The 22280-nt window shown below is 44.9% G+C and overlaps 1 protein-coding gene across 2 annotated transcripts; it reads right to left on the reverse strand.

Annotated features, from left to right (window-relative positions):
- Positions 1 to 273: 273 nt before the first annotated feature.
- Positions 274 to 22146, reverse strand: LOC149358433 (synaptophysin-like protein 2). Of its 2 annotated transcripts, XM_089570493.1 has the most exons (7): positions 22018 to 22146; positions 21802 to 21903; positions 20886 to 20952; positions 16889 to 17007; positions 14818 to 15031; positions 10763 to 10963; positions 274 to 8733 (listed from the first exon to the last, which is right to left on the reverse strand). In XM_089570493.1, exons 3-7 carry the CDS (start codon positions 20943 to 20945, stop codon positions 8542 to 8544), a joined length of 786 nt encoding a protein of 261 aa, XP_089426619.1. In that variant the 5' UTR covers positions 20946 to 20952; positions 21802 to 21903; positions 22018 to 22146; the 3' UTR covers positions 274 to 8541. The 2 variants fall into 2 exon arrangements, with proteins under 2 accessions (XP_089426619.1, XP_089426618.1); XM_089570492.1 differs by lacking the exon at positions 21802 to 21903 and having other exon boundaries at positions 21944 to 22110.
- Positions 22147 to 22280: the final 134 nt, after the last annotated feature.

Here is a 22280-nt window from a genome sequence, read left to right on the forward strand (position 1 = left end):
ACTAGACCTCTCGATGCCATAGAGGCAAACGGTAGATCACTCTAAAACGTCTTGCCACGACTTGTGACCTGCATGTGTTCTGTCTGTATACCAAGTTTTTATTGAATACTGATGAAATCCAAGTGGTCAAAATTGTTTCATAGTCACCATTAATCATACCCCAAGCCACAACATCGCTTAGCACGCAAAAACCCATTACGATTGGAACGCTCCCTGTGCCCCTAAAAATGTTGCTTGAAGGGTTAGGAGATAAAGAAGAAAATGACACCACAGTTGACGTTTCGAAGCTTTATTTCCGGTAATATATTCTCTTGGACATTTACATTATGTACTATGTACATCTGTCAAGAGTGTCAACAGTAACAGGATCCTCTGAGACAGCTTTGAACACTGGTCACGCATGGGAGGTCTCACAAGAAAGGACGAGCAGCATGCAGTACTTGCTCTTTTCTATGGCACTCGCACTCACGACAGACACACACGCTGTGTAAGCTATGTACGCATGCCGTGTAGTGGCACACCCAATGGATTGCCATTCACATATGACGCAAGATGCCAACTGAAGCGATACACACACACAAAAAAAAAAGCAAGAGACCACAGACAATGACGAACTGTGTTCGCAGGCGCGGGGCCATTTACCCCACTTTGCACTGCAAAGGTGTGCGTGGAAACGCAAGTTGTTCCCTTTGTCACGAAAAACAAGTTGTTCCCCATTGCGTTTTTGTGGAAGGGTGTTGCTCTCCACCGAGTGACAAGTTGTTCCTGTCATCTCCTGGAGTAGCGCAACACTTCTTTGGGAGAAGTTGCTCGCTGTTGTCACCTGGCGGAGAGCAACACCATTCCATGAAAATGCAAGCTGTTCCTGTTGCCCCTGGAGGAGAGCAGTGTTTCCCCATGGAAACGCAAGTTGCTCCCTATACTAGTCACCTCGAGCAGAGAGACATTTCTCCATGGGAACAATCTGCTCCCTGCTGTCATCTTGAGGAGAGGAACACTTCCAGTACAAGGGAGCTTTAAACAGAGTTTCTCCAACTTCGCACAAAAGAAAAATGCAAAACAAACTTGGGAGACGTTACTATGCACCACATACTGCAAAAGCCGCTTTTGAAATTGGAAATTGCTTTTTTTTGCATGTCAGCTTGTTTAGCTTGTGATACCCCTTATGTTAACTATCACAGAGGCCAAACAGTTGAGTTCAAAAGCATGTTATTTTGGTGTCACTATGGTTGCCGAAATTGCATATGTCAGCAGATGTCACTACCTCCTGCATGTTTAGCAGCAAACATGTTAAAGTTGGCAACACTTGTCTTGCATATGCACTTATCTTTAAGGGTCCTACACCAAGAGAGGGTATGTACAGTAAGTATATTTGTGGTGTGCCCCCCTTTCCCAAACTAGCAACTGGTTTCCTTTCAGTGACCAGACGAATTGTTCTGTGAACACTTTATTCACTGCACTACAGGTTGTCACAGAAAGAAATCAGTATTTTGCTTGGCCAATGGTATCGCAGTCACGGCTGGTGACCACTAATAACCACAAATTAACAAACTCGAATTGGCGGTAACGCTTATATGACACAAATGCCACTGCAGCATATGAACATCGTCTCAATGCAAGCAAGACATACAGCAACAAAATATTTAAACAACCGAACAACACCACAACCTGTCCCACTGAACCTCGCCACAGATTTGTCGGAACGGAAAGGTGACAAAGATTAGGCAAGGCATAATGGAAGCACGGTAGGACTTTGATAACATCATGGTCAGTCGGTTGGAACTGGTCGCCTTCAGGTGGAGAGCCATTGGGCTGGCGCAGCTTGTTGGGGCTTTGCTCCTGGCTGCAGTTTGCACCGCAACAGCAGAGATGACAGCGGACATGCAAGGTAGCCAAAGAGAGCTGGCAGTGCACTCTTAGTGACACGCAAGAGTGGCGGGTGTCGCGACTGGTGTGCCCTACACGAGTCATGCTTGTGAGCAGTAGTACGAACTCAGAAGAATCCAAAGAACAACAGCACTCACAAACATACAAAAGCAGCGAGAGGAACGGACACGCAGGCCTCTTGCCCCAACGCAAGGCGGCAAGCACACGACGAAGCAGCACGTCATGTGTTTCTGCACACGGAGCACACAAGTGGACAACCAACAAGCATCCTGCAGTTTCCACAAGTGCTCCAAAATGCAAGCCTGCGCACAGGTTCTAGTTGTGTTGCACAGTGTGCTGCGAGTATGGCAGTAAGCAGTGACTTCTTCCTCAAAGAAAGGACCCCTCTGCGAATGCAGCGTACCACCAGGGCCGCTTGTGGATCACCTGTATAGACCTTTCCAAGGGGGAGTTGGAAAAAAAGTTATGTCCACACACTGCACAGTGTCACACGCTGTCCACACATTGCATTTTTTGTTCAAAACCGCACTGAAAAGTTGACACAGCAACTTTATACGTTGGGTGTCGAACAAAAAATGTAGTACGCAGACAGCGTGTGCACACATACCGCCTGCACATAGTCTGTTGACAACTTATAAGCAGCGTCCACGCTGTCACTGCTCCCAGTGCGGCAGGTCATATGCCAGGCAAATAATTTGCTACGCTATGACAGAAAAATAGCTGGAGTTTCTAACATTGCATGGTGCATGAAGTAGTCAAATGTGGCTATCTTAGTCTTCTGAAACACTTTAGACTCAGAGAAGTGCATTATATGTGTACACTTATTTTCCCACTTTTCTCAATCATTCATATGGTCACACACACGCTCACAAGCATTCTTATACACAACAACACTAAGTACCACAGTTTCTAAACAACAATAGCCTTAAGTGCTCTGCCTAACAGGGTGTTTTGTTTGTTTGTTTCAATAGTATAGCAGATACAACATGCTTGGGGACTGGATTTTACTGTTGTTACGTCACAAAGGAAAAAACAAGGCAACATCCTCAATCGCGACCACCAGTGTTTGCACACTGTTTTACGTTACTTGTAGTGTCTTGAATGTACCTGGTGCTGTGTCGGCCATCAAAAGTATCTGGATGACAATGCGGGCTTGAAAAAACAAAAATGATTGCATGAACATGACATCTGAAGGAAAAAGGAAAGTAACACTGCGACAGCTTCCAAGAAATATGAGTTAAGCTTTAAGACAGGGAACCTGCTCGGATTCCGCAATTGAAGGCACCACTTTCACGAGAAAAATTAGGCCTCCTAGAAAGTATTTAATTTTGTACCTTCAAAAACAACTTTGCAATAGCTTTGGCAGAAATGTTGTCATGACCACTGCTGTGACATAAGTAGCATTCTTGCTAGAAAAAAAAAAAAAAGAAAACTTTTTCAGTGAAAATAAATGAAGCAATCTTATCAACAGTGTGTGAGTGCCCTAGTGTTTGTGCATGAGTGTAGTTGAAGTCCTCTTTAGTGTAGTGACAGCCATGTGTTAAAGAGTACTGCTGCCGGCATACTGTGCATTAATAAGTCTGTCACAACAGTACACACAATTTGTTGTTTGTTGGAACAATATGCTCACAAAGGTACAGTTCTAGCTCTTTAACGCTTGGAACACCAGCAAGGCCATGCTACAAGAATGCTGGGTCACCGTGCACATCAGCCGGCACTAGCCGCCGCTTATTGCTGGCTCTTCTCTGCGTATTCTCACGGTGCACAAAGCTACGGAACATGCCTGCCTTGTTTGTACAATTTTCACACACATGGCACCAAGTTCTGGACTTCAAAACAAGTGCACCAAAGAACAATTGGACTTGAAAACAAGCACTTCAAAGAACTCAAGCACCTTCATTTCACTCTCAACAACAGGCGTGTGAAAAGGTATGCAAGCGAAAAAGAATGCACTCTTCATTCATGCAGGCTACCAATGCAGAACGGTTCTCCTCTGGCAATGGCTTCGCAAAATCTTCCCCACCTTTTTTTTTCTTACAAAGTACAATTCTCTTTGCCACTGCTGTTCTACGTGTACGTAAAGATATGATGGTAATTATACAATTGTTGTTAATGATTTTATAATACAATATATAAAGAAAAAAATGGGACACTAACAGGCCTTTGGAAACAGTCCAGTATTCGTCTTCTCACAAGGCAAAGGTATGCTTTCAGCACACATTCAGCTAACTCTTACATATGGCAATTTAATTATTCACCTTTGAAACAGTCCCATCCTTGAAGCTTGTAGACCATCATTAATAAACCCAGCATTTCTTTTGTCTCATTTACTTGCTGCAGATAATTATACAAAGTCAAACAACAAAACTACAAATACAGTTCACACCTTCGGTGAAACCACGCAGTGCTAAAGTACTACGAGAACCTCCCAAATATGACACTGCTTTTATACACCATCTTGCGTGCTGTATGCCCCAGAGCAAGAAAAAAAAAATAATGGAATGTTTCAATAATGAAAAAAAGTGCCCACTAGTCACAAACATACATCAGTTAGTGCATGCACTGGACTGCCAAAGGTATACAAGTGCCACCATACACTGTAAACCCACCACCAATGAAAAAATACATAAAAGCTACACATTAGCAAAAGGTTTACATCAACTTGCCTCATTTTCTTTTCCTTTTATCAAGCATCATTTGACAAGCCATCACAACTTAAAGTGAGGGAATGATTGCACATTATGTACTTAATGCTTTCTCAATGCAATGTGTTGAATGTGACAAACAGCAGGCAAATCATCAAGCCTTAATGAAATCAGCCTATGATTGCACCAAGCAACAAACAGCTGATTTTAACCCAAGTAATGCTTGAAGTACTCAAAGTAGCTCATCATGCACACAGACTATATTTCAAAAATACCTTGCATGATGTACGCCTCAAGAAAAGAAAAAGGAAACATGATGGTAAGATTTCGTACTAAACAAATTTGAACTAGTGCAACCATGTCTGTCAGCAAGTATCTGCAATGGGCTGCTAAAGGTATGCAAGTACAAAGCAAAAAAAACTACAGCTTTGAAGTACCAAGCACAACTTGCCACCTCCGATCTACATCTTGCATACCATGTGCTTGATGGGCAAAAAGAAAAAAAAAATGGAATGTTTTTGTACCAAAAATACACGTTTACATTGGTGCAACAAAGTGCGCTGGTGAGTATCCGCAATCAAGTGCTATGGGCACACGTGAACTACTGCACAAAGCAAGTCTTTCATAAACAGCACTTGAAAAACTTGAATAGAAGCAAGAAATGTGTGCACTACATGCAAAAGCATGCCGGCCTGGAGCAAAACTGGAAACCGGCACAGTGGACATCAATAGGGATCACCACAGTGACCGCACACATTACAGTGCTGCACCCTTTCTACAAACTGCACTTGCAACAGGTTAAGAAAGTAAATATAGGTAAATGCAGGTTAAGTAGACAAACTTCTAGTTTAAATACACAAATGAGAAACTTGCTTCATAATAGAACTAAAATGCATAAACAAGAAGATCACAACCCGTAAAAGATAGCTGGGAAATCCAGCACATGCTGGCCATGTTAGAAATTGATGTCGCTATCGGTGCTCATAACAAAAAAAAAAGATATTTGAACCTGCACAGTCAGAGAATCCAAAACTCAGCTACAAATTTGCCGTACTACAAATTTACACTACTTATTGGTGTCTCAAAAAAAAAAAAATTCATAGAACAGCTGTTTCATGCGTGAATGCTTTAACCTGATAAAAATTCGAGGTGTGCATAACGTACATTGTCAACACGACTCACAAAGCAGGCAAGACAATATGCAGGGATTTAAAAACTACTGCTAAAGTGCCTTTCTCCCTCGACAAACATGGTACTACTGAGCCACAGGTATTATAGTGCACAATATGCAAAATTAATACTATAAGCACGACCTGCTTAAAAAGACAGTTCTCTCAATACATCCCTTTAACAAGATGTCAACAGCGCTAACTTCACAACAAAAGTAGAAAACAGATTTCCGATACTTTTCTGCTGCCAGCCGAATGGCCCACCATAGCCATACAACAATAAAAAAATATGCTAGTGTATATTACGCGCCAAGTGAATCAAAACATCATTGTAGGGACAAAAAAAGTCAATACACAAGGCAAAGTTCTCGCTGCTAAACATAGTGTTAGGTGTTGTCAAAGTAAACATGAAAAGTTTACAGAGGTAGTAACTTGCAAAAGGCAAGTGCCAATAAATAATAGACAAAAATGTCTAAAGAGGCAAAAAAAATTAATAAATGCACAACGCAAAGCATCTAGACAGATCACTGTGTCCCAGTTATTCTTAAATTCCACAAAGTAAGAATAACAGCCCTGAGGTTAGTGAAAAGCAAAGCAAACAAACAAATTGTGGCAATTTTGTCACTTACAGTGCTGCTGGCAATATGGCTTTCAAGGTTAAACACAAAATAAATCTGTTTCATTGCAACGCAAGAAAAATGTATAAACAAGGCGATCACAACCCACATAAGATAGTTGAAAAATCCCACAAGCTCTGCTGCTTCTGCTAGGACACAGCGAAAAAAGAAGTCAGTGTCAGCAGGCAGCCAATTCCAGCAGCTATGTTCATCAAAACTACAGCAGCAAAATCACCGGTTGAAACAATACACTGCTGCCATTGAGATTTCTCAAGCTGCCCAACTCAAAACATCTTGGTGTACAACACGTTCCTTGCCTTCAGCTTGTCACTAAAAACCGGTGGCTCATCATCAGGAAACAACCATCCTTTCTTGCACCGGTGAATAATATATACTTGTTCATGAATGCACCGGCCATTTCAGACAGTCTTAACAATATCCTATGCATGCTGTGGCCTGGAGTCAAACATGTCCCTTGGCCTGAGCCAATGCATACATACACGCACACATATATATATATGATAAGGTACTTACTAGGTCCACTCCGCAAGCCAATCCACCCACGATTTCAAATTTCACTCCATACTTGCCCTGAACCACACTAGCGACCTAAATGGCTGAAGACGCAAAGCCCATGAAGCTCCCTCGTACGAACTTGCTTTGTATTGCTATGTCGAACGCAAAACAAAACAAAAAGAAACACATCCTGTGCTGCACAGGGTGAGCCGACAATGTCTTTGTCAAAAGCACAGTTGCGCATTGGGCTGGCTGAATCAGCGACGTCGCAAGTAGGCAAGAAAGAGAACAGGCTGTGGGTGCAACTTCGAAGCAAAATTTCAAGCGATTTAAGTAGAAGTAAACGTGGTACCATGGATCACTTTGGGGCAATATGCGACAAAATATAAAATGCAGCAGGTGGCTGCATTAGGTTACATCCGAGCATTCACTAAACTACGCCTGCAACAAAAGTCGCAGCCAGGTTGAAGTTTGACAGATTCCTCCCTCCTTACACCAGAAACGGTGAGGCGTGCGAAGGGTACGACACCAGCTGAAAATGGAGATTAAAAGAAGCTGGACTCGTGCTTTGCCTGTTAAGCAAGGGGAGGCTGCAGTGCTATGAGAGCAGAGCAGAGACTCAGCTGCTAAGTTTGAACACATTCTGTAAGTCAACAGCAAAGGATGCAAACATAATGCTTCCAAGACAGATGCACTGTCTGTATATGTGCCTCCTTCCTGCACACATATCGCCTGCCTTTAGGTACAAACAGTAAGTGCTACCTTTTTGCACCATTCGAATTATACGTAGAAGTGCGGAGACCTTCATCTAGTGTCAACAGGGGCCGCAGTACATTGAAAAAAAGAAAAAAAAAATGCTGTGGTAAACACGTGCCCTCGCATACATGGCAACTCTTCAAGATAACTTAAATGAAAAACAGGTCTCGTTTCAGTCTGCCAAAAGGTTAAAGAAAAAGAAATAAACAGCAGTGGGTACGCAACAGGGCACAATGACCAGCAAATTCGTTAAGCAGCACACCGGAAAACCTCCGAGCCAAATGAGCGGCAGAGGGGAACAGGAGAGATTTCTCTAAAAGCCATGTTTGAACATGGAATGGAGCTGTTGACCTACTGGGCAAACTGCCCCCCACCCCTTTTTGTTTTGCTGACAGGTTAGCAGCTGCGGTGTTTCACTACGCAATGCAAGTGTAACAAAGGTCATATGGCATTTTGCCAAGATGAAAAGGGGGTGATCTTCTTGAACTGAGGTAGCCTGTGCACAAAAAATAAAACAAAGAAGCCACCCTCGCTCTCACCTTACGCAACCCAAACGCTAAGTTCCAACAACCCTCTTATTGGCAGCATGCACGTCATGAAACGCGCCATGCGCTCGTGCCAACTTGCAGTCAGCACACTTCGCCACGGAAGGTCACGTCAAGAAGTGACTTCAAGTCGTATCCTCAGCTAGAGCATGCCTTCAAGGTGACAGAGAATACAGACAGCTAAACAAGCCAGCACGATGGTAAACTTGCTAAAAATTGGGCTGGTACAAAGAAATCCTGCAGCTCGTCCAGCATGGAAACAAATTACAGCAGCTTGCCCAGCTAGCTCGGCTTTGCGCAGAACAGTTAATCTGCTCGTGTGCCCCTCGTGCTCAGCTCACCGAGCACAACCAGTTTAGCCCGGGGATTTTGCCGAGGTGTGCTGGGTCAACAGGGCGAGTGACGTTTAGTACTGCGTTCCGAAGGTGGGGCTCTGAATGGGTGGGGGCGACTGTGGCGGGTACTGGGCATTGGACTGTGGGAACGGGGGCACTGCCCCGCCCACGGGTGGTGGCTGGCGCTGCCCGTGGAAGCTGGTCTCCTTGTACACAAACCAGCAACCCGCCAGCCAGAGGAGCACATTGAAGAAGCCCAAAATCTGGCAAAGAGAGAACAGCCTTGAGTCATTCGCTCTGTGAAGAAAAATCAATGTCTCTCATTATCGCTGTTATGGCACTGAAATTACGCAGCCATAGTAAGGATTGCATTTTGGCGCAACAACTATACAGTGAGGTGCAGTTTCCAGAATACCTTTGCTCGAACAGCAGAGGTCTGCCTAGCCTTCTCGCTACTCCTTACTCAAAGGGGAAGTGCAATCCCTCACACCCTCCCCGCCAACTTTAATCCAGCTGCACAAAAATATGTAGGTCTTGACTAAAATAAAGAAAGAGCACGCCTATGCAAAACTGACCTGCTGTACTCTACACTATCATTCTTTTTCATCAGCACCGACAACCACAGATCATAGTTCTCCTTTGCGCTTCTGGAGTTCTCTTCTGCGATTCATTGGGCTGCAGCTTGAAATTGGCAGGTGTACACATTGATAAATCTTTCAAAATGGCGGCAACCGGGAATGGCGAGAAGTTCAAGCTAGCCAACGTGAAGCATTAAATTTGCCACGTGGCACCAGCCAATCGTGAGGCCACACCAGAGTTTTAGTCTTTTGCAGTTTCCTTTGCTTGAAGCAGCGCACATGGTTCTGCTCTAGCGCAAAGGACACCTGAAGAACTGCTCTTTCAAACGAGACCAGAGAGAATACATTATAGCAGCTGGTTTTGAAACTTGAAGGCACAGAAAATGGGCCTCTTTTGACGCATTCTCGCGAGATACCGCGCCGTGATGGCACATTTATTTCACAGTTTTTTTAAAACTGTGCCACAGTCGACCACCAAAATTTGCCGGTCAGTACGAAAGAACCTTACGAACCTGAATGTGGTAAAATTGAAAAATCGAGTTTTCCACGATTTCTCGTCTCTAAAGACCCATGTGTTCACTTAAAAGCATTCACTCCTTTTTTGTTATTCCACTCTATGATTTACAATTCAGGCTGCGACTGAAGTCTCGGCAGGGGTCAATTGAATGGGCAACTGAAGGAAGCATCTGTGAAACGTAAGCCTCAAGATGTACAAGTCTGTGCTCTCACTGGTACAGCCACTTTTTTATTTGAAAGCATTACGAAGTGGTTGCCAATAAGACAGACTGCAAAGAAAAGCCTTCTTCCGTGTCTCTTCTTAGAGACAGGCCGGTTGCACTGCTGGTCCAGGAACTTTTTGACCTTCTCTGACCAAGTGCATCTCCAAAAGAACTAAAGCCTCAGTGCACCATGTTTGGAAAGCCAAGATGGAAGAAACAGCCCTTTCTAAGACAGCTGAATGACCCCGCCCAGCAGCAAGCATGCCTCTCTGCACGACTTTAGATGCTGACGGTCAAAGTATGCATGTGCAGAGAGTAGAAGTGGCCATTTAAAACACAATCAGGCAGGCAGGCACACAGGCATAGTTGGAAGCCAACTGTTCATGTGGCCAATCTTAACCCTCATTTTGTTCAAACTCTTTATGTGAGCCACATTAGGTTGCCTATTACACTCGTTACACTTTATTTGGAAAAGTTGTACATGTTTGTGCATGCTTACTACGTGCATTTCCCACCTTGTTAAAGTTTCTTTTTGGGGTTGCAGCATTTGTAAATTCATTAAAATAATTAATAAACAAATACTCAGGAGATGATAGCGACTCGCAGCCCAACCTGTCAGCACCCCCTGCCCAGCTTTTCAGGACTTTTAAGGGACAAATAAATGAAATGAAACTTGAAAGCCATCAGCCAATACTCATTTTGGCTCCCAGCCACACACAATTCAAGCATTACAAGCAATTTCAGACACACATAATGCACCTGCATAGGAGAAACGATGAGGCAAGGAGTGGGCCAGATTTCATTTCACTGGGTGTTGATTGGAAGACACCAATTTCTGCTCACTGAATAAGATGTAGCAGCCTGATATTTGCTGCCCCATTGCGGCACATCACAGTGGGTGCCTGGATCGTTTGTTTCCATGACTCAACACCTCTGCGTTGCTCCCCAATTTTCCAGGTTGGTATATAGCCTGCCGCAGCCCACTCTTTGCTTACCAGGGAAACATTGAGGGTGGCGTAGCTGCCACTGGACTCGAATGAGCAGAGGGCCTTGTCGATATCCTTGCAGATGTCTATGGCGGGCCACTTGCGGATGTTGTCGGGACTCATGTAATACTTGATGTCGCGCACTCCCTGGGCCCAGGCGCACGAGCCCGCAAACCAGAACAGTGACAGTAGCGCTGTCAGGCCCAAGTCCTGCAAGGTAAGGGCACCAGTGACATTTACACCTTCGTGACTACAAAAGCTAGGCTGTTACCAGAACACCTCTATTAAAACTTTGCAGTTCAACTGCCTGCAGCATAAAGGTGAGGCAGCCTAACAATTGGTTCGTGCATGTCTCCAGACAGACAGGAACACCAAGTCCAATGGTATGAAGTCAGGAGAGCTCCCACATACTTGAGCTCTCCGCAGGGCCGCTAACAATGGACAGTGTTTTTGGTCCCCCAGCCTGCCCGAGGCAACAGAGACATGCAATGAACTTTTTATTTGCATATTTAAAGGACTTTGGACATAATGACAACCTCTAATTTCACCTTGCATGTTATCCTCGCCATTTTTCACGCAGTGAACTTTGTTAGCTAATATGTCGGGCTATGCACTTCATCATTTCATTAGCAACATCATTACTCGCTGAAGCACCAGCACGCATTTAATGGCCACATTTTATCTTCTCCACCTTTTGTTTTAATCTACCTTTTCCGCACTACTCTCCTTCCACCATTATCTCCCAAATTCCCTTCCCCACGCAGAGTAGCATGCCAGTGATTTTTAGATGCCGACTAAATCCTCTACTTTTCATTAAAGGGCGTCTCTCTCTCTACTCAAGCAGGGCTTCCTGGTATAAGCAGAGAAGCTGGGGTGGTCAGAGATGCTAGTTCGTGCACAAATAGGGCAGTCTCAAGCATGGGCGTCCGGAGGGGGGGGCAAGGGGGGGCGGTTGCACCCCCCTGGAAAATCACTCACTCGAACCGTGAGTGATGGCCGCACGCCAGGGGCGGTGGTGCGCTCAGTCAAAAGGGTAAAAGCAGCCCCGCATGGTCACATCTGCGAAATGCCGCGTCCGGGCGTGCGTCGTTCCGCCGTTTTCAAACCACGCCATCGTTAGCTCTACTGAAGGGCGACCTGTTCCAGACATACAGCGGCACCGGCGAGCATGTGTTTCGAGCCGCCTTGAGATGGGTGTCTGTTTCTTTGATCTCTAGAGAGATAGCGACACGGAGGCAGACAGTGCACGGGGCACCTTGTTTTCGCCTATCGTTACGCCGGTCACCGATGAATTCTTAAGGAGGGAAGGACAAATCAGCCGTGTCCACCCCCGCTTTGTCGGGCTGCTCAGGGGCAAGCGGGCGATGAGTTGGCGCCGCCGCCGCTCGCTGTCTCCTCCGATCCACGGGTAGCGCAGTTCGGTAGAAGCGCCGCTTTCAGAATCTCCGGCAAAGGGGATTAGCTGCTTTTGTTCACGGCGACGCAGTCTCCCGAGGCGCCCCCACACCAGCGTTCTTTGCGTCTTCTACGAAAACCAGCGCCTTTGGTCAACGCAGCCCGATGGCGCCTGCCTGGCTCGCCTGTCACCTCTGGCTGGGCCTCAAATCACAACAGCGCCCATGTACTGTGCGTGTCAGTGCATGGTAAAGAGACCCAGGTGGTCGACATTACCCGGAACTCTGTACTACTCCATCCCTCATAGCCTGAGTCGTTTTGGGGCTCTGAACCCCATAAAAACACAAAAACAAATTTTCCGACCGGAGTGGCGAGTGTCCCTTCCCCTCGGAAGTTGCGCGGCGTTCCTTTCACCCCCAAAGTGCGCATTCGGGGATATTGCGGCAAGTAAGCCCTCGCACGTGTGCGCGCCCCTGTGTTTGTGCTTGGGTGTTTTTAGTGGCCGGTTGTCAGCGAAGCTGAGAACAACCAAGACAGCGGACGAGAAAACGACGAGCGGCGAGCAGTGTGTGTGGGGTTGCTCAACTGTGCGGATGCGCAAGCAAGATGGAGCGAGGTGTATGAAGCTGCGAGCGTGCATTTATCTTGTAAATAAGTTTTCGTTGTATATATAGTCATCTTTTGTTTTCAACGTACGCGTTCAACAGTTTTTCCAATCAATGTGTATGATGAGTGTGCACCGAGAGCGTGTAATGAAGCACAGAAGTGAATTTATCACACGTGTAATTACGCAATTCGCCCAGAAAAATCCGAGGCGCCTACAGTTGCTGTTCAAGGAAGACTGACTGAGTGACTGTAGTTGCGTGTTTGCGAACATATTGTGCTGTGTGCTGGTCATAAATCCGGGTGAGTCGAGAACCCGTATGCAGGAAGACTGAGCACTCTTCTCCACGAAGTGATATAGCATCTTTTTGCATTTTTTATTAATTTTAGTTGTTTCTTCGTTGATAAACTCCAATGTACCTCTCCTAGCCGCGCTTTAATTTGCTGTTTGTAATTTTTCTTTCATGTGTGCATTTTGTTTAATTTTTATTTATATATAAATAAATAAACTTACTCCGCAAATAGCGCCTTTTTGCTACGAACATACCCCCCCCCCCCCCCCCCGGGGCACCAACGGGGCCCCCCCCTGCAAAAAATTCTGCGGACGCCCTTGGTCTCAAGCAGGGATTTGTGACAAAGACTGGGCAAGGGCAGCTCAAATGTGTGGGTAGCCCCAGAGTGACTGAAAAATTGTACATCTTGAAAAAATTAGAAGAGTAACATGAATAAAGCCTAAAAACGAAAACAGTGCCCAAGCAGTCAACTACCGATGAAAGCCTCTGGCAGAAAACAGAACACACACAGTAGATTGCAAGAGCAAAATGCCTGAACAACTAGCAAATTATCACTTTTTATTTTCACAAAATTCAATAAAGGCAAAATCATTGCCATATATAAATGCAACAAAAGAATATCTACAACCTTCCTTCTCTTTCCTTGTGCGATAATCTTTTGCTACTTTACATGCAAGGCAATTTCTGTGCAGGAACAGCTTCATTGAATATTAAATTCTGTTATTCATTCCCACTGGAACAAAAAAATTGTAGTCTGATTCATTGTCACGACCAGGTGCAAACATTAAATGTTTTGCAAGAACCGCGTAGCACATTCTGGGACGCCTCACAGGTCGCGGTAGTCGCACTCAGGTTTTGGCAAAGTCTGATGGCTCCTGGATGGGCCCATCACCTTCGCCCGATTCTATTTTTCAGTGTGGGCAACATGCACGGTCTACATGGCTTTTTTGTCTGCGACTTCAGAACTGCCACCATCAGCCAACCGTTTCCCTTCCAGTTGAGCTATGTAGTCGGTATACCTCTCTACGTTTGGTACTTCACATGCTGCCACATTCAGTCCGAACACATTTACATGGGAAAGCGTTCCAAGCATAAAGATTTTTGTGCACTGTAAACAATCCACTTCAGCCGGAAAATCATGAATTCGTATTATACCGACATTACTACTATCCGTGACCGTAATGTCGAGATTCTACTGCACTTAGCCTCAGCAACAGTAAAAAAATAAATTAACACCATCGCTCCTGCCTTGGAAGACTCCTCCCGCATTACAGCTGAGCAGTACTATACCTAAGCAACCGAAACATCAGATTAAAGCTATGAGCTTTCAGTATAAGCATCACCAGGGCTCCTGCAATGCAGAAATTTAAAAATCTGGCAAATTCTTACTGAAAATGGTGATTATGCATAAATATAAGGAACAAATTATGATCGTTACTGCTGGTCTAAGAACACTAAAACTGTACACAAACACTCAGGTGCATACAATAAACCAATAGGAAAATCCAAAACTTCCATCACTGTAGTACTGTTGCAAGGGTTAGCTTTTGCAGAGAGCAATTTTCCAGCATGCCTCTTTCATCTCTGGCTGCCAGCACTCTGACTTCAGTTTGAAACACATATTAAAAGAAGAGGCCATTTTAAGAATAACGTGAGAAACTGACATAAACCTGTGAGCATAAATGAAATACCCTTGATTTTTTTAGTTCGTATCACATGCAACACACGGGATAATGTCGTAATCATCAAATCACACCTTGTACATGCACTCACCACAATGGGGACAGTTTGGTTCTCAGCATACATCTTGCTTGAGAAGAGGTAAATGCCAAGGATGCCCACACAGTAGAGAAACGACAGCACACCCGTTGCCACAAAGAACTCTGCATTGCTAGCAAAGTTGTAGGGCAGCTCTATGGTCTCCAAGCTGCGGTCTTCAGGTGTGATCGGGCAGGATCGGGGCACTTGGAAAGGGAAGTAAGACATCCTGCACGCAACAAGAACAAAGCGATTGTTTCTGCAAACACTTGAGTTATAAACATGCCTACAGCTAACAGTAGCATCGTCAATTCATCTTATTCATTCCATTGTTATTGTGGCTGTTGTGTTTTGCTGGGTTTTATGACGCATAAGTAGCTGAGGCTATGATGTACCAAACACTAGATTAAAATGTCTCTACGTTATGTTAAAATAAATAACATTTTCAAAGATAAATTCTGTTGTAAACATTTCTTAACTTTGGGAACAGAGAGACATGTGACAAACTTACAGCTGCACCTTCTCCTTAAAGCAATCTTGGGTGGAAGGGAATATATTCGGTGTAAAATGCAGCGAAATGTTTTTTTTTCATACTTTCGCTTGATGGGGCTTAACGTCTCAAAGTGACTGAGGCTAGTTTCTGAAGTTTTCCTCACATACTATTAGGGTCAGATGTCTCCAGGGTGCATGAAAAGTGATCAAGGTACATAGGTCGCTTGTCCGGCAACGATCACTCCATCTCACCATCAAACTTTACAAAAATTTGAGTCAGACTTTCACCTCCACAAATGTGGTCTCGACCCACTGGCTAATAACACAGCTAATATGAAGCACACTTCAGGTTAGTGTTCTAGCTCTTCTCCTGTATTGTGTGGTGGAATTAGGTTACTTCCATTCATGCATGAGCACGCCAGCAGCATTTATCAGCGTAAGGAACAAATGCCACTTAATTTAAATTAGGAAAGATATAAAAGGAGCATGCTCCACATCATTACGGCCACGAGTTCACACAAAAATATGGCTTACTGTCACACAAACCATATTACATGGGAAAATACAAGAACAACAGGTCGAAAAGTAAGCCCTTGAAGTGGGATTTCTTGCAATCTAAGTACACATGGCAGGAAAAAGAGCAGTAGACTGCAGTAGTTCGAAACAGGTCAAAACAAAAGCAAACGTACATGCGACCAAAAACTCGCTGCAAAAAAATGCCAAAAGTTATTCCTCGACAGCTTGGATTAAAGCTATTGTCAGCAAGCTGTCTCAAAGCCAAGCAATGCGAAAGAATTATGCCTAGAGCCAGACAAGCACAACCACAGCATGGAGTTTTTTTCCTTTTTTTTTGCTAATGGCACAATTTTCTTCACCAATAAGCATAACAAACATTGTGCTTACCACACGTTAAAATAGAGAGAATTACCACACCCAAGCAGTGGTCAAGTGGTTCGTTAGAAGCAGAACACTGCTGCACAGCACAACTGAGCCGGAAGATTAAAGTGCGTTTCCTCATAAATGCTAGAAACGGAGCTAGCTGAACAGCATAAGTTGAACATGCTCAGTAGTGACACCGAACACAAACACATGAAAACACAAGACAATGAAACACAGCGCAACTGCTATCAGCTAAAATTTTACCGCTAGGGCTGTTTTACGCATCCCCCCTGAGCCAACCTAAAGTAAAATAGAGCCAAGGAGAAGCAGATGGCTAAGATATGACACAATTAAGGAGAGGCAGATGGCGGGACTTTTGCGCACCGGAAGTTAGAGCTAAGAAAAACAGATGGTTGCGTTGCCGCTCGTGCGCACACGCCAGCTGCAGCTGCAACGAAAAAAGTTACAAAATATCGCCTGTACCTGTTTCTTGTAGCTGCTCTGTGCAATTCAACCAAAACAGCAAAATGGCATAGCACAACGCCCCGTCAACCAGCTCTCGCCGGAAATTAATGCACCAAGCAGCAAAGTTTAGCACTGCCTGGTTTTTATTTTTGACATCAGCAGTTATTTAAGCAATGGGGAAGAGCATTTAGTGTTTCATTAGCACTACTAAGCACATTCAAATTACATTTTCTCATTACTGCACACCCACCTGAATGGATAGCCGAACTGGACACTGACTTTGAAAGGGGCTGACCCATCACAGCTCACCGAAAAAACCGATGTGGTCCCAAAGCCAGACGTGGTTGCAAAAGCAAATATGGAAAACACCTGCATAGGAAGTGAGCGGTCAACACCTTTCTATCTATTCACGTTCGTAATGAAAATGCACTCAGAGTAATGTACTTCTTCCTTTGAAGAAAAAAAACGAGAGAAACAAACAGAAAACTAAGCAAGCAACTATTTAGAGAGCACCACATTTTAGCTAGTCATACACAGCGTAAGATTCAAGGGACAGTTACCTTGCTGAAAAGCAAGTTAAAAATAAATTTTCCATGGGGTTATGGTCACAGTACTCATGTGAGCAATCAAATTATGCAGAAAACTGAAAATACTCGAGCTGACCTGTTTAATTAACTATGGTCTAGTGAAACTATAATGCACAACTTTCATCATTCGTGCATGACGCAGAAAACCTGCTCTCACTTTGTGACAATGACTGCTGTTCAGTATTTGAAGTACTGCAATCTAGAGTAGGTACATGAGGCCACTACACAGCAGCATGAAAGAAACACTATAGTCGGGTACAGCTCAAGAACGCAGCGGCTTTTCCCCGTCAAAGAACCCCCTTCCAGCCAATGGCGTCGGTCCATTCTCATAACCCTGCTAGCGTCACCAGTGAGGGGACTATCCCCGACCATGGAGGGAGGAGACTATATTCTTTCATCTGTCACTCCCTGCGTTGTCGGAGGGAGGAGACTATATTCTTTCATCTGTCACTCCCTGCATTGTCGGAGGGAGGAGACTATATTCTTTCATCTGTCACTCCCTGTGTTGTCGGAGGGAGGAGACTATATTCTTTCATCTGTCACTCCCTGCATTGTCGGAGGGAGGAGACTATATTCTTTCATCTGTCACTCCCTGCGTTGTCGGAGGGAGGAGACTATATTCTTTCATCTGTCACTCCCTGCATTGTCGGATGGAGGAGACTATATTCTTTCATCTGTCACTCCCTGCATTGTCGGAGGGAGGAGACTATATTCATTCATCTGTCACTCCCTGCGTTGTCGGAGGGAGGAGACTATATTCTTTCATCTGTCACTCCCTGCGTTGTCGGAGGGAGGAGACTATATTCTTTCATCTGTCACTCCCTGCATTGTCGGAGGGAGGAGACTATATTCTTTCATCTGTCACTCCCTGCATTGTCGGAGGGAGGAGACTATATTCTTTCATCTGTCACTCCCTGCATTGTCGCGCTAGCAGGGCCATGGGAATCGGCCGACAGCATTGGCTGGAAGGGGGTCCCTTGACGGAGAAAAGCCGCTTCGTTCTTGAGTTGTATCCGACTACAGTGCAGCTCACATTCAGTTCCAATAATGCCTTATTCAATGATTTCTCAGTTTTAAGACAGTAATACTCGAGAATATCTTGTCTTAATTGGCTAGTTAGCTATTGCAAGCAAATATATGTGAGCCTACCATCTATTCATTTTTTTGTTTGCTTGTTCACTTATGCAATGGTTCAAGTCATGCACACCTTGTCTCCTTGTTCAACAATGCTGAACCAGGTCCTCAGGTTGTGCCTTCACACATTTGCAACCAATTACGCAAGCCATGCTAAGATGAATGGTATGCAAGTGAAATCAGTTCCAGCTCTAAGGGCTTTGCTATAAGTTAAGTAAATACTTTGAATACTTCTACTTGCCAGTATTAAAGATCTATTGAAAGCTCTTTAAAAAAAAACCTCACCTTGAAATGCACTTTTAAAACGCTAACTTTAGGGGATGGGACATTTCAGTTTAAAAAAATAATAATAAAAGTACGCTGAATTTATTTTTGACATCCAGGTTTAAACCGAAAAAGGACAGCATCTCTGACACACATGCAACAACTAGCTGGCTACTGACTCTGAGTTACACTCAGTCAAAGAAGGAAATTAACAAAGTATGGAAAAGTGACATATTTGTGCGTTTTGAAGCATTTCTAAGTTACCTTACATGCCTTTGTAGACTGGGAGGCTCCACCTCCTCCGTATCTCAGTGAAATACTAAGTAGGTTCGTCCAATCAGTGTAAGGATACATAAGCATCACGAAAAAGTGGGATGTTCTGGCTACCACGACGATTCATTAGCCATCGCTGCCATCAGCATGCAGACCACGTGTTGCCCCGCCCCTCTCACTCAACCCAAAGCAACAACCCAACAATAACACGGCAACCCAGCTTTAAAAGTGAACTTTCACTTTCGTTTTTGTTTGACAGTTCCATCATTTAACTTCCCTTACTTTTTCTTTGATGGCAATCTAGGTCGGAAGGACAACTCTAAGTATGACAATCTGTGCGTTAATTGCAGGAAAATTGAATGCGAGGGCTGATCCCTTACTTTTTCTTTGATGGCAATCTAGGTCAGAAGGACAGCTCTAAGTACGACAATCTGTGCGTTAATTGCAGGAAAATTGAATGCGAGGGCTGACTAAAAGACCAGGATGCATTGTAGCTGAATTTTAACTGCACAGGAATGCCATGTTATAACACAGAAAAAAGTTGGTAATTCATGCCTAGAAAACAACACCTGCTTAAAAAGAAAAATTCTGCATTCTGAAATAAACAATGCAAAAAGTCCTCTGCATTTTCAGAAAATAAAAACCAAAAAGTCCAGCCCTTATTTATACTGCACTTGTGCACTAATGAGTAATCTGAACTCCTTTTTACATGGAACAAGATCTACACGTATTCTTAGAAATGTGGATTTTCCTAATTTAAGCCAGATTAAATGTCCCCTATCCCGCCTTTTTTTGCACTCACCCCCAAAAAAGCAGTCACCTGGTGCTTCACTTTCTGTTTTGCTTTTTAGGTATCCTTGAACAAACAGATCCAGTCAGAGGCTACATATAGCCACAACTTAGGCCCCTGGAAATTAACTGAGCAGGAAATATAACTGATCACTAGGTACCACAGTTGATGGTAAATTGGTTTTTGAGGAAAGGAAATGGTCCAGTATCTGTCTCACATATCTAGGTGGACACTTGAGCCAGGCTTTAAGGAAAGGGAGAAAGGTGGGAGTGAAAGAAGAAAGAGAGAAAGAGGTGCTGAAGTGGAGGTCTGGGGAATAATTTTGACCACCTTCAAACATTGTGGCAGAGGGGTAAATTGGTTTTTGAGGAAAGGCAATGCAGTATCTGTGTCATATCTGGGTGGACACCTGAACCACGCCTTAAGGGAAGGGAGGAAGGTGGGAGTGAAAGAAGAGAGAGAGAGAAAGAGGTGCCCTAGTGGAGGTATAGTGCCTAGGCACTATAGTGGAGGTCTCCAGTATAACTTCGACCACCAGGGGATCTTTATGTGCACTGACATCACACAGCACACGGGCGCCTTTTGCGTTCCGCCTCCATCGAAACGCGGCCGCCGCGGTCGGGTTCGGACCCAGGAACTCCGGCTCGGTAGGCAAGCGCCTTAACCACTGAGCCACCGCGGCGGGAGCGGCAAGGCGACACGGGACTGGCTGAAAGGCACACCACGCGTTGGTTGACTCCTCTACCGTCAGAGGTGAGTTCAAAAAAAGGCGGGAGCCGGGACGTTGAATCAAATTTAAATTAGAGAAATCGGCCGCACAAGAAAATAATTCGAAGTTTCTAAGAATGCTCGGAACGTGTAGATCGAGTTCCCGCTGTTATAAGACGAGTTCAGATTCCTCTTTAGTGCTAATTAACTCTTCCCTGTATGTAGTTCAAAGCATTTTTTAATGTTCGCATTATGTACAATTTCGTTTTGTTTTTGTACACAGATGGTGCTATTTTAAGATATGCCCTTTGCACAATTGTTTTGTAGTGAACTATGAAGATATTTTAATGTTTACTTTTTAGTTACGATGAGTCATGAGCCAAATACCGTTTTTACACTATCACAACACTGTCTCATCACCCGAACAAGTATTGGCACAAACGGAAATGCTGTACTCGTGCAAAATAGGTAGTGGTGCTCATTGTGCTTACGAACTGCAGGACTCTCATGAATCCTCTGGGTTCCTTCAGAACTCTGAAATTAAGGTCCATCGCTGGTCTACAAGGGAAGGAAAAAGAAGAAAAGCATCGCTCAACGACTGCAACATTTTTTTTTTTTTTTTTATCACAATGGGCGGAAACCATACCGCAATTGCGCGCACGAAACCAACGGCAGTTCGGGCTCGTCGGCCCATAAAATTACAGAGAGAAAAAAACCCAACGAAACCTCATTTCGGCTCACGTATTCTCCACAACGCGCTTGTCCCTCCCGCATTAAGTGACATAAGATCACGCTGATAGATATACAGCCCGTTCACCACACAGTGCGACGAATCGATAGCTTTCGAGGCAGAATAAAAACATCGCCCACGCGATTGCTTCGCGAGCGGTCATGTCCTCGAGGCCAGAACAACTGCAGCTGCGGGCAGCCGCACAGGCGACGGAAACAGCGGCTGCCGTGATTTCACCGCCGCAGACCACGATTGCTGAATAGAGCACGCAGCCTTTGCCACCAAACAAACCGCAACAACATTTGAGAGCGAGCGTGCGTTCGCCCGCTCGCCCGAACAGAAAGCGCCGCTCCCACAAGTTACGTCACACAGCGAGAGAAGTCCGCGCACAAGCTGCGAAAATTTCGCCGCCTACGAAAACGGCTGCTCGTGATTCGCACGTGACACAGCTGCATTCCACAGCAGCGAAATTGACACCCGACAACTTAACCGCGCTGCTACATCGCCTTTGGAAGACCACGGGCGGAGATACATATCGATCTTCGGTGTCTAAATGCGGACCGACACATTCCGCAAAAGATTGTTCATGGGGTGCTAAAGTCTACCCAACCGGTTCCCCAGGCGCAGCCAAAGTCTCCGTGTCTTATCCGCGGCTAAAGCAGTGGTGCCGGGATTACCTGAAAACGATCAACCTGGGAACTCCGATGCCCGCTGGCTGCCCGCCGCCCCGAGTCTCCTCGCACCAGCCGCTACTTCACTTCTCTCGCTCCTCCACGGCCCTGCGCGAATGGGCGGGAAAAAATAAAACAAACTGCCAACCTCAATCGTTCTTCCGGCTTGAAACCACTGGAGCCGAACATCGGCAGTGATTGCGCTACGCTCAGTTACGTTACCTGTCAAAACGGCAGGCGCGCCCGACGACCAGTCCGGCTCTGCGTGTTTTGGTGCGTATTTTTGTAGCGCTTATGCGGAATCCATAAGCTCCGCTGATATCGGCGCCGTCCCACACAGACCAACGCCTCCCTCTCACTTTGAATCAGATTTTGGAAACATTTGTGGCAGTGCGGCTGTAGGTTGTCAGAGGGCGCTTAGCGCCGTGCTTGTTCGTATTCTTGCTCACTATAAACAACTTAGCCCAGCACCTTTAATATAAAAC

This window comes from Amblyomma mixtum, chromosome 2 (genome assembly GCF_055824585.1).
Source record: "Amblyomma mixtum isolate Tamu chromosome 2, ASM5582458v1, whole genome shotgun sequence".
NCBI classification, from domain to species: Eukaryota; Metazoa; Arthropoda; class Arachnida; order Ixodida; family Ixodidae; genus Amblyomma; species Amblyomma mixtum.